The sequence below is a fragment of the Dysidea avara genome, chromosome 5, assembly GCF_963678975.1.
Source record: "Dysidea avara chromosome 5, odDysAvar1.4, whole genome shotgun sequence".
Lineage (NCBI taxonomy): Eukaryota > Metazoa > Porifera > Demospongiae > Dictyoceratida > Dysideidae > Dysidea > Dysidea avara.
In genome coordinates, this window is record NC_089276.1 from 41,137,209 (window position 1) to 41,150,413 (window position 13,205).

Here is a 13,205-nt window from a genome sequence, read left to right on the forward strand (position 1 = left end):
AAACCCGCATTCACTGATGTTTTACTGAGAGTTTAAAACTTAGTAACCAATTATGTTCCATATACATAAAGTAACTGACATTTCACTATCAGTATAACTGGATACAACTACAGTAAAGAATCTTAACAATTAGTAAACTAAGAACCTTCAAGCAGTGAAACTACAAGTTAAATGCAATGTGTGACTGTATCATACAACATGATAGTACTGTATAGTAGGGATAATGAAGGTTTATACCAAGTGCAAATAACACAGAACAAGAAATGCATATATAGTACTGTGTAAATAAAGGTTATATTGTACAAAGCAAAGTTAATGATCATGTATATATTCGCTATCAACTTTTGTACCATATATCTAATATAAACACTAAAAGCAATTCTGTTATGCCATCCAGACCACCATTATCACCTTTGACTCATCTATTATTATTATTAGGAAGAGTAAATCATTCACCATTGTCATTATTGATATTATGATAGTAGTAGTACGATCTTCAAAATAATTTTTCTATGACATTCTAAACCTTATTAGGAATGCAGTTCACACCATGGTTATCTCATGCTTGGAACTTATTATCATGCATGCTATTAGTAAGCATATGCTTACTGTAACTAGTGGTACATTCATGGGGGTTACAACTGTCACACTACACAACAGTGATGACACTACATGCAACAAACAAACTACAAGTACAATTAGTAAAGAAGCACAAACATGAGGAAGTGCATTAAACTATATAATAACCATACAGGTTAAATGTATACCTATAGTCTAATTCTCATGTCTAGCAATGCACACTTACCTCAGCAGTGCATGTACAGTAGATTAATGAATAGGCTTGACTTTACTATGTCTTGAAATTCACCATTGTGCTATTCTTTTACATTGCCAGAAAGACATAATTTTAAGGCCTATTTGATATTCCTTCATACCACAGCATCAGCATCCAAATTACCATGCTGTACCTCAAAAGCAGCTAAGCTGCAAAGTTAAAAATCTGATACGAAGTGCTAATTGTAAACACACCATCATTATGAGCCTTGTCCAAAATTACATCACAGACATAAAATGGCCGCTGTAGTGTGGGGACGTTCATAAAATTTGTATGGGCAACTATGAGAAGAAAATTTTTGAACGGCGATATCTCAACTAAGACGGAAGATATTAAGCTCTAACCAGCAGGTATGGTTATAAAATAACTGAAAGAATAGGAATCTAGCATTGTTTTGAAAATCAATCGAAAATCACTTTTATGCACTTATTGTAATGTCTTATAGCCATACCTGCTAGTTAGAGTTCGATATCTTCCCTCTTGGTTGAGATATTGCCATTCAAAATTTTCTTCCCATAGTCGCTCATACAAATTTTACGAATGTCCCCACACTACAGTGGTCATTTTTATGTCTGTGACGTAGTTTTGGGATAAAGCTCATTTGTGACCTGCCCTACAAAAATAGGGCATGTGGGCACAAACTACACCCCATCACATAACATGTCATATCTCAGTATTGGAATAGAATAGTTTCATTCTGTAACTTGTATTGTATAGCCAACTACATTATCAATAAGTGCTGAAATTTTCATGGCTACAGAGTCACGGAATGCAAAGCTATAATGCATCAAAAGTTGAGAGTTCAGGCTCTCTCTCCATATATATATTTTTCAGCTCAAATAGTGCAACTAGTACAAGCAACTGGGAACAAGTTTACAATACAGCAATTCAATAAATAAAAGAAAAGTGTTAACACTCAAACTGTGGGCAGAGAGGTGAACTCTTCCCAATCCTGTATCGATGGAATCGTTTCCATTACAGATGCAGCATTGCCATGCTGAACATCGTTAGCTACTATATATATATAGCAACTTTGAATTAAAAATCAGGTGGTTCTATTATCACCAGACTTCTCCATTACCCAGCAATATATCCGCCTTACTAATGAACGTGCACATGATCCCCAAGCACCCAGGGTCTATCATATGAACTGTTGGTCATATATAGGGTTTCCAACTCAAGATAGGAAGGTGCTTCCTTTTGTTGTTTCTGGTTAACTTCAGTTAACCGGATATCCGGCAGTAATGATTTGCCCAGTAACTGGTTATGATCTTCTGTCCAGATTCCCAGCTCTAGTGTTAGCCATTGTTAGTTATTTTATGTGCCCACATGACCTATTTTTGCAGGCCCAGTCACATTTTGTGACCAGATTTTACAAAACCGATCCAAATCACACATCAGGCAAAATCAAACTATACACCACCAGTGGATAGCTACACTATCGTACTAGTAGTTTTGACCCTCAAACTACTCAAGGCTAGTTTTAACAGACGTCTTTTCTGGGTGCCATGGAGAGCTCGAATGGCAGTTTCTGGCCTTGTGAAGGGTTTGGCTTGGAAAGAATCAGTAGTTTACTGGTGGATGGTCTTGGCAAAGCTAGCCAGGCATTTTTTCTGTTGATTTTGCTACATATCAGCCACTAAGGAGCCAGCACAGCCCTGTAATCTTGTGTCTGGACTTGTGCATACTCCCTTGAGCATGATACTCACAAGGAATTACTTACCAGTACTAATAATGGTCTAAAACGAGTAGAAATTGTTTTTACTACTTCCAAGTGGGAGATGAGATGTTGTATTAACATATTATACTAATACAACCTCAATATCGTGTCCTGTACAAAAACTCCAATAGCAGCTTGTGGTATATTTTTGATATACTACAGCAAATTAGGCCATTGCTAGGTAACCACTACTGATTTTAGAAATGATATTGACACCATAGCAATGGTTGCTACCTCCATTATGACGTCTATCTCTTGCCCACCTTCCACCCTCCACCTATTTGTGAGCACTCATGATACTACTTCGCTCATCCAACTGCTCAGATTTTTATCTTATTTGGTGGGAAACTCTAAAAGCAGCTACAAGTACTGCTGAAAAGTAACAGATTGATGCATCTTTTGTGTAAATTCATACGTGTGCTTGTTAGTTATGCTGACTTGAACTCTTTAAAATGTTTTATCTCGAAACTTCTAATGTGTGATTTGGAACATTTTTCCTAAATCCAGTCACTTTTAAGCTGACAACTCAAATACAGGATTAAACCTTTGGTATTACAAGAGCTGTACTGTAATCTAACCATTTTTATACAGTGACTACTTTTTTTAATAGTTCGAATAGCAAAATTTAGTCTAGCAACAGAATTTTGACTAAACCTTGCAATGTGGTCCCAGTTGATTTTATAGCACTAAACATACCTGTAAACATGCATACTTTTATACATATACTCAAAATCACCTACTCAGCATTAGACAAAATTATGATACTAGTACAGAAATTTTTAATATTTGGGTCACTCTATGTCAAGTGAATTGATTAGCATTGTCTTGCATTGTCTTCCATCTATACGTTCTATTTGTAGTGGAAATCATGCCAAATATGTTGTGAAACTTTTCCAACTATGCTACAATACATAAGAATAAACATGATGCATTTGCCCTCTTATCAAGCACTACTACCATACCGTTTAGGTAGGAATCCCCCAAAAATGATGTGCACTACCAAAAATTCTGCTTTCAAAAATCATCGTAGAGATATCTTACAGGATGAAAATCACTTTTACGGAATAATATTAGTCCATTTAACATTAATTGTGACTGAATTTGACAAAACCCGGTTTCGACGCACAAAGCTTCGTTAGGAGATATGGCGATTTTAAGTAATCATTGTGCAATAACTTTCCAGTGCCTACAGCTGTGCAAACACAATTTGCACCAAGTATGCATCTATTTACTAGCTATCACTGAGTGGGTGTATACATTTCTGATACCCAAAATTAGCCCTGTTTTGGGCAGCTTTTCTCGAGCGGGTAATAATATCACAGGTGGTAGTAATAGGGTGGGAGGGTGGGAGGGTGGTGGGAGGGTGGGGGGTGGTGGGTGGGCTTAATATAGGGGTACAAAATGAAGCAAGAAGACGATTAGAATCCAGAGGCCAAGTTTGGGCTCTCCATGGCCCTCAAATCACTCCAAATTGACTGAGAACACTATTGGCGAGCTCTCTGTGAAGTCCCAGCTCACTATACACCATTATCACAAAGCCATGGCCATTCAATGGCACCAATCTCACACTCGTGGCTTTGACAGGGTCGGAGGAAAGCTGCCACAGAAACCAGACTTGCCAGTCCTGAAGGAAGTACAGTGTGGAATATGATAGTGTATTAGGCCAGCAATCCATTTCTGGTAGAAACGTAAGTTTGATTTTGTGTGTGTGGAAGCCTTGTTATGTGAAATCCGGTCACAATTAGACTTTATTTAGGCTGTTTTGGGTGGGTAATAAATCTCATATACTCCACCTTGTTTTCTAATATACTCCATGCCTTCAAGCACAATATGACATAATTATGCTCAAAATTGGATTTGTCCAATCGCTATGCGTTGTTCACGTGCAGTGATTTAACGAGCACGATTATTTAGTTACGTGAGGATACATAGTTACCATTAGGAATGCGGCGATTATGCCAGCATAATTTCGGGCATAATAGGTATGTGTGGGAATCAGGAATTATGCTAGCATTTTGAGGTGATTATAAAGCTTTAACAGTAGGAAGATCTGCAGATTGCACAACTCCGTTAAAAAAATCAAGATACTCTAATAGAGCAGTCGCTGAATATTATTTACTCTAATAAAGCAGTCACATTGAAACGAAATACTCTAATACAGCAAATAGCTAAAGAATTCAAGACTATTTGAAGCATAAACATCAATGAAAATGGCCTGATACAGTAATAAGCTGGCATTATTAGCCAATTATGGTGGCATAATTTTGGGAATAATAGGCAATTCTCAAAAGCATAATAGGTGATTTTTTGAGCCCTGCTCAAAAGCACAATGCTCAATTTTTGGAGCATAATAGCCTCATGCCTAGTTGCCATGGTGCTAGTATTACCATAAGAAAATCAGCCGCTTTAGCCGAGCCTACAGCAAAAACAGCCGTGGATGAGGTAAGTAATCTGAGTGTAATGTGAAATAGAGTCTAAAGCAGTTATACGGGCACAATGTGGAGTCTATAAAATTTATAAACCCTCAGGCCCTTAGTAGCGCGCTCGTGCGCTACAACCCAGGCCTTCGGGTTTATAAATTTCATAGACTCCACATTGTGCCCGTATAACTATTATATACTGCATTAAAAACAAGAAAACACTAATACACCCGTAAGCTGCCGGATATACAATTTTTTTTAATGCTAAAACTCAGATTTTAGACTCATTGCCAGCCTGCTGCCTATCTGCCTGCCTGAACACAGCTGCAAGCTTAGAAGCCAAACAAAACAATCCACGGCCACCATTTTATGCTACAATAACAAACTCACCAGTGGGATGTGCCTTTTGGGGTTCCGAAAAGTTTGTGCCCTCTGCACCTTGTCTTTCCTTTTATCTTTAATCAGGCTCATCACTTCTTCTTGTTGCAATGAAATCATACCAAAGCACTAATTTAGTTTCCCTATCTAAATTTTCTTTATCAGCATATTTAGACACCACAAACTTGTTTAGGTCTTTACAAACCTGTAATTTCAATGCCACGCCTATTATTTTTTTGAGCGCAATCTTGGTTGGCTAATAGCAATTAAGCACCAAGACTACATCTCTTAACAATCTATCATGATGACACACTCTGTTATTATTGGCCTGGCTGTATTCATAATGCTAGCACAATGAAAATATAAAATAGTGACACACACCCGAGATACTAATACAGCAGTCACCCTAATAGAACAGTCACACATGTATAGCTGTATGCTGTAACAAAAACCAAACAAACTACCTGTAATACTGCATATTAATATATTAAAAAGTATTAATTTAAAAATGAAGTAGGGATTCAAGCAATAAAAAGTAGTGAAACAAGAGATGAATGATGATATTACAGCATAGCTCGGTGGGAAAATCCCTACTTTGGCATTGAACAAAATGGTTGTTGTATTTTGCCAATGTAGGGATTTTCCCATTGAGCACTGCTGTAGTACCATCATTCATCTCTTGTGTCACTACTTTTTATCATTTGGTTCTTACTTCATTTTTAAATTAATAAGTATTAGACTCAAGCTTATTAATAGTATACTCACCTGACACTTGCCTTTCGTCTCCGATACATTACAATTACTACAACAGTAACAATCACTAGAATTAGAATACACACTACTCCCATCACTACTCCAACTATTATGCCAGTAGTTGATGAAGTGGAATCACTTGATGAGGAAATACTAGGTGAAGAGTTATTAGGAGATGGTGTAGGCTCTTCTGTGACAATAACACAGTCAGCTGAATTGAATGAATCAAGCATTGCTGGACAGTTAGGATCTATGGCTAGAGTAAGTGCATCCACAGATATTGATGGTGAAGACTGTACCCAGTTGGTTATATTATTAACAACATCATCAGCATTAGGTCCCTGGATAGTAACTCTTGCTCTGAATACAACCGTGTTCTCAAACCCATCTTTAGACCCTCGACAACTAAAGCTTTCATCAACAATATTAAAAGTGCAGGAGCATATATATTCCATTACTGCTGATCTTATGTCGTCTAGCTTCTGGTTTTGTCTGTCTACCTGTAAAAATGTATGAATCAATTATATGCAAATGATACATTATAATAAACAAAATGCAGCCATTTACGCGTAATAGCTTAATCTAGATGCCACTTTGTCACAGTTACACAAAACCACACCCATAGTTATACCTTATCTGTCCAAATATGAAAACTGTACCTGGCCTACCCTAGTCCTTTGTACAGGAATTGGACATATGTAGAATACTGACTGAAGACTAAATGCAGGCCCAACATATCACAGGAATACGTAAATTCTAGTCTAGTCCAGTTATGCATATCTAATCCAAACTAGTGAAAAAGGACGCAGCCTTCGCTATTATGAAAGAGATGTGACATCGGAAACAGTATTGGAAATGGCAGCAAGTAATAGTGTAACATGAGCATGGGTAATTTTCCTGATATATACACATAAGCACTAGTGTCGCAGGCATGAGTGCTAGTGCAGGTAAATCACAACTGCCCACATTATACAACTAATGTATTCCACTTGGGTAACTTACCTGCAAGGTGAGGGGACACACCAATCTGCTGCAGTAAACCAGAACTTCCTTTTATAAGGTAAAAACTAAGTAAGGTGATCAACTGACACCAGTGGCATAGTTATAATAGCCTTGGGCATATAGGTGTGGAATTCCATGGTTCAAACTTTGAACATTTTTTTTGACATTTACTGTGCATGTTTTTACTTTGCAATGGCTGTTCTATTACAGTGTTTTAATTTAGCTTGCTTCACATGATTGGTTTTGCTTTATATCTCCTTAGCAAATACTCTCAGAAATGTCAAATCACAAAAGGACTGTGCTATTATGGTTAGGCTATCTGTATGTTGATTCTTATGTAAGTTGTTTCTGTCAGTACTTTACCCTGTAGGCATGGCAAAATATGCACTTACAATTTTGGAAAAGCACTCATAACTTCTACCAATCCGTACACAAATGGGAAGATAAATGTGCTATAATAAGCTCTTTGTACTCTCCAAAATTAAAAAGGCTTGCATGAGATATGGCTATTTTTGCAAGTGATATGAAAAGAAAATTAACTACAGGAGAAGAAATATGGAGAAAATAAAGACAACCTTTGAAGGCACTTATCTCAAAAACACTGGTCTGATTTTGCTTGAGTTTGGTCTAAAAGATATACCACCCCAAGGAAGTTTTCCTAGAAAAATGGGCCATTTCTGTGTAGCTGTTACTGAAGTATGAAGGTGTGAAAATAGTGTTTTCTTGGCTCCACACTTGTCAACCACATGAAGGCATTGGCTTTCCTTGACTACACGACGCACTATCATGTGTATTGATCTTTTATACAAGCTTTGATAGTTGTGTTTGTTCCTCATCTTTACAAAGCTAGTCTCAGTATTACCGTGTGGTTAAACTGCATGATGCACTTAACCTCTTTATGCTTGAAAATTTACTTACCAGTATTTTTTTCTTTTTAAATATAATTATTCTCATGTCTAGCCTGCAGTGATGTTCATTTGCTTTAAACCAATACCTGTTGTAGCTAGTTGCTAGAGTTTTCAAGATGTTTATAAATTTAACATATGGACACTCCATCTTTAATATCAGCTTTCTTAGTTAAAATAGCATTATTCAGATTATCTGCAATGAATCATTTCAACAAATTAAAAATCGCTATGGTCAACAGGTTTCCATATCATATTTGTGTAGTCATATATTTGCATTTAAACTACCAACTATTCTTTCTGGCAATTCTGTTTTCAAGAATTGATAAGATTAACACTTTATTACATAGCCCATAGTATTAAAACACAAATTGGAAATGCGCAAGCAGCCAACAGAGCACAAACTTAACAAGTAGTATCCACGGTACACAATACACATTACACTGTATGCAAGTGATTAGTCACTTACTGTCCATATAAGACATTCACCAATAGGACTAAGTCTTAACTGAAACAAAGCTGTGGTTACTAAAAGTAAAAGAAATGATAAAGTTATGTGTAGCAACAAACACGATAAACTCACAAGTGGTAGCAGTAACAGTTGTACTAGTAATCCTCCCTCCTGTGGTAGTGACTGCTGTAACATTGATGGTGTACTCTACACCAGGGACCAGGTTACTCAGTGTGATACGTGTAGTTGTACTGTTGGTAGACAATGTTGAACCTTGACCAGCTGAAGTATAGTAAACCTGTAATGAAAGTATAATGTATGATTAAATTAAAAAGTAAGTGCAAAGATTGAGGCTTCATCTACTGTATGTAAGATTTAAGTTAATAATTCTGAATTTGGTGTTGAACCCTAGTGAAACTTGGAGGAGACAATGCAACTTCAAACTTTTGCCATTAATGTACCGTCTTGGTAGCCATCTTTGATTTCACATCTTTTTTACCCTTCCTTTTCGGGACCACATCATTTATACAGTTTGACTGTTTTAGCACAGTAGCCAAGCTGTGAAAAGATTGTGTGGCTTCCAAAAATTGCCAGGGTGAAAAGGGTTGTGAAATCAAATGTGGTGGCCAAGAAATGGCTGCAATGATGTCAATGCCAATCACTTTTGATTATCCCATAAGAAGTGATTGGCATTGACACCATTGCAGTCATTTCTTGACTACTAGCTTTGATTTGCACCCTGACATTTTCGGGGGCCATAAAATTGTTTTCACAAGTTGGCTGTTTTGGTTTAGATACTGCACAAGCCAGAAATTTTGGCAAGTACAATATTTGACATGTGCTTAATCATTGCATTTTGTGAGAGTTGAGTCCCATGTGGTAGCAAATTGCATAGATAGCTACATATGCTTTTTAATTACAAACATTTTAATACCTTGTTGCCAACATACCGGCCTGCATACTTACGAGCTTTCATATGAAATGGAGGACAGAGAGATTAATTCAAACCATAGCCAATGCAACAGCCATTTGAAAGTAAAACAGTGAATGAGAACATTCTCTGTGCAAAATCTCCAGTGCACATATATTTTGAGAGAAAACTATCACTGATGAAATGATGACATTTATTTGTATAACAATACTAATGCATGTCAGTCCTCAGACACTTGTGACCGTGGGTATGGTCCTAGGAAACAACCTGCATTGGCATTGCTTCATTGTGGCAAAAGAGTAGGGTCATAACCTGCAATATTACAGGAAATCATATAATTTATTGATTAAATAATTGATTGATTAACTACAGGCAGTACAGCACATCCATAGTAAAATTTAGTGTGGACTGTGCCTCCCATACAAGCAAAATAATTAGCTATAACTTAATTTGTAGAAGCTCCTCCCACTTTGTTGTATTTTTCTTCAATCTTCGACCTCACCATACTTCATGAGCTCGCTAGATACAACTCCTTGCCTAATCTTGTGCCGTTAAAAATTAGAAATACTAGCAATAAAATATGGCAAGATTTTAATTATTTTGGTGATTTTGTAAGCCTCCATCCACCAATTCCATGCCAAAATTTCTGCCTGAATGGTATAATGTCTCTTTGTTATTGCCAGACTCAAAGTTGGCCAAGGCCATGGCTGGCAGTATTAAATACTCTAATAGAACAGTCACTTAACTGTAGTGGAAACCCCTTTTCAAAATTCCTGCATATACCTCTGGACTTGTTTGTAATTGAACTTTCTACTTTGTAGCTGAGTTCTCTAAAAGATGATTTGTTTATAGCTAAATGCTCTACAGGGTGACTTGTTCCATAATTGAACTCTGTTTTGAGAGGCTTGTAGCGTATATAGCTGAACTCTCTACAGGATGACCTCTGAACTCACTACAAAGTGACTTGTTTTGTACTGTAGCTGAACTACATACTTGCAGGGTGACTTGTTTGTAGTCGAATTTTCTACACAGTGACTTGTAACATAGCTGAACTGTATACAGGGAGACGTGTTAGTAGCTGATTCACTACAGGGAGACTTTAATGTATAGCTGAACTGCCCACAGGGTGAATTGCTACATAGCTAAACTCTGTACGCAGATATTTGTGACCATCTCAGCAAAAACCCAACTTTTTTGCACAATTAAATTTTTTTCACTTAGAATTATATTATGCAGTGTTCAAGGAATGAATCACCAAAGTTTCAGCCTTCTGTGGTGTGTAGTTTTGGAATTATAGTGCTAGACAGTAGGAAGAGCAAGATAATTGATTTGTACAGCGACTATACTGAAAACAAACTACAGGCACTTACATTCGCAGCCATAACTTCCGTTTGGATTCATCTACAATGTTGCAATTTAGCTTAAAATGTTCACCATGGATCAGCACATCAGTCACGGTATAGTATTAGCCCTGTAGACACTTGTGCATATGGATATGAAGGCAGTTTGGTAGAAGAAACAATGATGATCTTGTTTACGTTTACCACATCATAAACAAACACATGTGAAACGCATACTGTCTTTTTTGTTTCCTTTTGGAGCTACTGAAACAAAGCAAAGATTTTCGAACTGTCCATGAGCAGGCGGATAAGATGGTAATTGATTAGAGTCTTCCTTCTTTGAGTACTGTACCAATAAAACACTTGCATATTTTTTCTTTGTAGCATGTGTAATTTTACAAATTATTAATAAATTTCGATTTTCTCAATATGCATGCTTGTGCAAAAAAATTGGGGTTTTGCTGAGACAGTCACATTTGTAATGATGACTTGTAACAACTTTATACAGAGTGACTTGTAATGTAGCTGAACCCTCTACAGGGAGACTTGTTTGTAGCTGAACTCTTTACACCAGTGTATGCTCTACACAATAACTTGTTATAGCTAAGTTGAACTGTCTACAGGGATTTATTTGTAGCTGAATTCTCCACTCGTTAGCAACATACCTGATTTCCATTGAAGTAAGTGCCCAGATACCAGGAATCGTACCAGTAAAGCTTCTCAATAAGTCCAAAAATTTAATTGAATAGTAGATGGAGTCATTAGTTATGCTTCTCAACTATTTGAATGAATAGTAGGAGCAGCAAAAGTTTGACGAAAAGGCTGTAATCGTCCATGACCAAGGAAATCCAATAATTTACTGAGTAATCCATAGCACTAGCTGCACGGTGAGAATGCAGTTACGGACCTGTTGATTTTGCGAGCAAAATTTTTGGCATAATGGGTTGGTAAAAGCAATGAGCAAAATGCTGGCATAATAGGTGCAATTTTTGTGAAGTGGATATAAAAATTGCACAAAAGATTGAGATACTCTAATAGAACACTCAGACATGTCAAAATATCAACAATGCATAGCTAATTGTTACAGGAATAACACATTACAATCGAGATACCCTAATAAAACAGTCGCACATGTTAAGCAATATTAGCTAGCTTCTTGCTTTACATGTTAGAAGTAATTACAGGTTGAGATACTCTAATAGAACAGTCACTTTAAGGTGAAACTGTAGCTTTGCACATGGAATTAACAAAGATCAGTGCTGATCAAAATTTGTAATTCTTGGGAAAAATATGGAGCATAATAGGTGGAAAATAAAAGAATTGCTGGAAAGAAAAATAGGTGGAAAAAAAAGCTAAATTGAATGGTCCCTAAATGCAGTGTAAGAAACGTATATTCACACAATCTTTCAGATGTTTTCTGTATATACCATGTCAAATTTGGACAAATGGGTAGCTGAAGCATCCATAAAAGCAACACTACCATACATGTATATGGGTCCTACAAAAGAGTTGAAAGCAAAAGCAAGGTCTTTTGGACCTACAGTAAATCAAAAAAATTTCAGCATAGAATATTTTCGTGTATTAAAATTTTGACCCAACATATTTTTGTTACCTTCATAACCAACAAAAAAAATTGACATTACCTACAGTATAAATTATGTTATTTCTGACTCGTAATTGCAGTATTTCAGTGCAGTGCATCCACTGTCATTGCTGTCAGCACATGTAAAGGATGAGTAGCTCAAGAAATGTCTATTCCATTTCATTTACTATTATAGTGTCATAACTAAGTGTTGGTCAGAGACCTAGTACAAAGATCTGAGGGCGTGGTCTCTAACTGACTTAGAAAACATATGTGTTTTATAAGGGCATATAGGTGAAGTCATTGTAGGATTGGGTTATATGTCATACTGATTCAAAAATTGTCACACAATGTTAAATAATCACAGAAAAACTGAACATGCTTTTGTCAAAGTGTTGAAAAATCGAAGCTTGCGCCACTTCCTTTCATAAGTTAGCTTGCACAGCTGGGAAATGACAGATAATGCATATGTTAAGCCAGGTTAGTGGTAGCCAGTGCCTAAGGTGTCACACAATGTAAAGAACACCTGTGTCAAAGAAGCAGCTTGTGTGGATTGAAAAGTGAGGCTGGGTTTTGGGTGATGTGTTTTCATGGGCCACACCCAAATCTTTGTGGTCCCTACTATACAGTACTTACCTCTATCGTACTGTATGATGCCTTAGTGTATATTTACCAGGTGTTCTAATGTGTGAATTATACATTTGTATTGTAACTATCTCCGTTTTATGACATACTGTAATACAGGTGGTACGTAGTATACAGTTTTTGATGTTAATATACTTGTGTATCTGACTCTTCACAGGATGACAGCCTGCAAACAAATATTAACCTTGCTCAGCAATTACCCAATGAAGAAGCTGAAGAAATAGAACATACCTCATTCCCAAG

General features: G+C 36.7%; 1 protein-coding gene and 1 long non-coding RNA gene across 2 annotated transcripts in view; one reads left to right on the forward strand and one right to left on the reverse strand.

The window, feature by feature from the left end:
- The window catches only part of LOC136255527 (uncharacterized), a 188,697-nt gene that overhangs the window by 141,393 nt on the left and 34,099 nt on the right, over window positions 1-13,205 (forward strand). The window lies entirely within an intron of this gene.
- Window positions 1-13,205, reverse strand: part of LOC136255525 (protein sidekick-1-like) — a 48,927-nt gene that overhangs the window by 604 nt on the left and 35,118 nt on the right. Inside the window, exons 9-11 of the mRNA XM_066048315.1 lie at window positions 8,597-8,762; window positions 8,483-8,541; window positions 6,119-6,606 (exon numbers count right to left, since the gene is read on the reverse strand). Of these exons, the coding sequence (XP_065904387.1) occupies window positions 6,119-6,606; window positions 8,483-8,541; window positions 8,597-8,762 (713 nt within the window). The remainder of the gene's footprint in view (window positions 1-6,118; window positions 6,607-8,482; window positions 8,542-8,596; window positions 8,763-13,205) is intronic.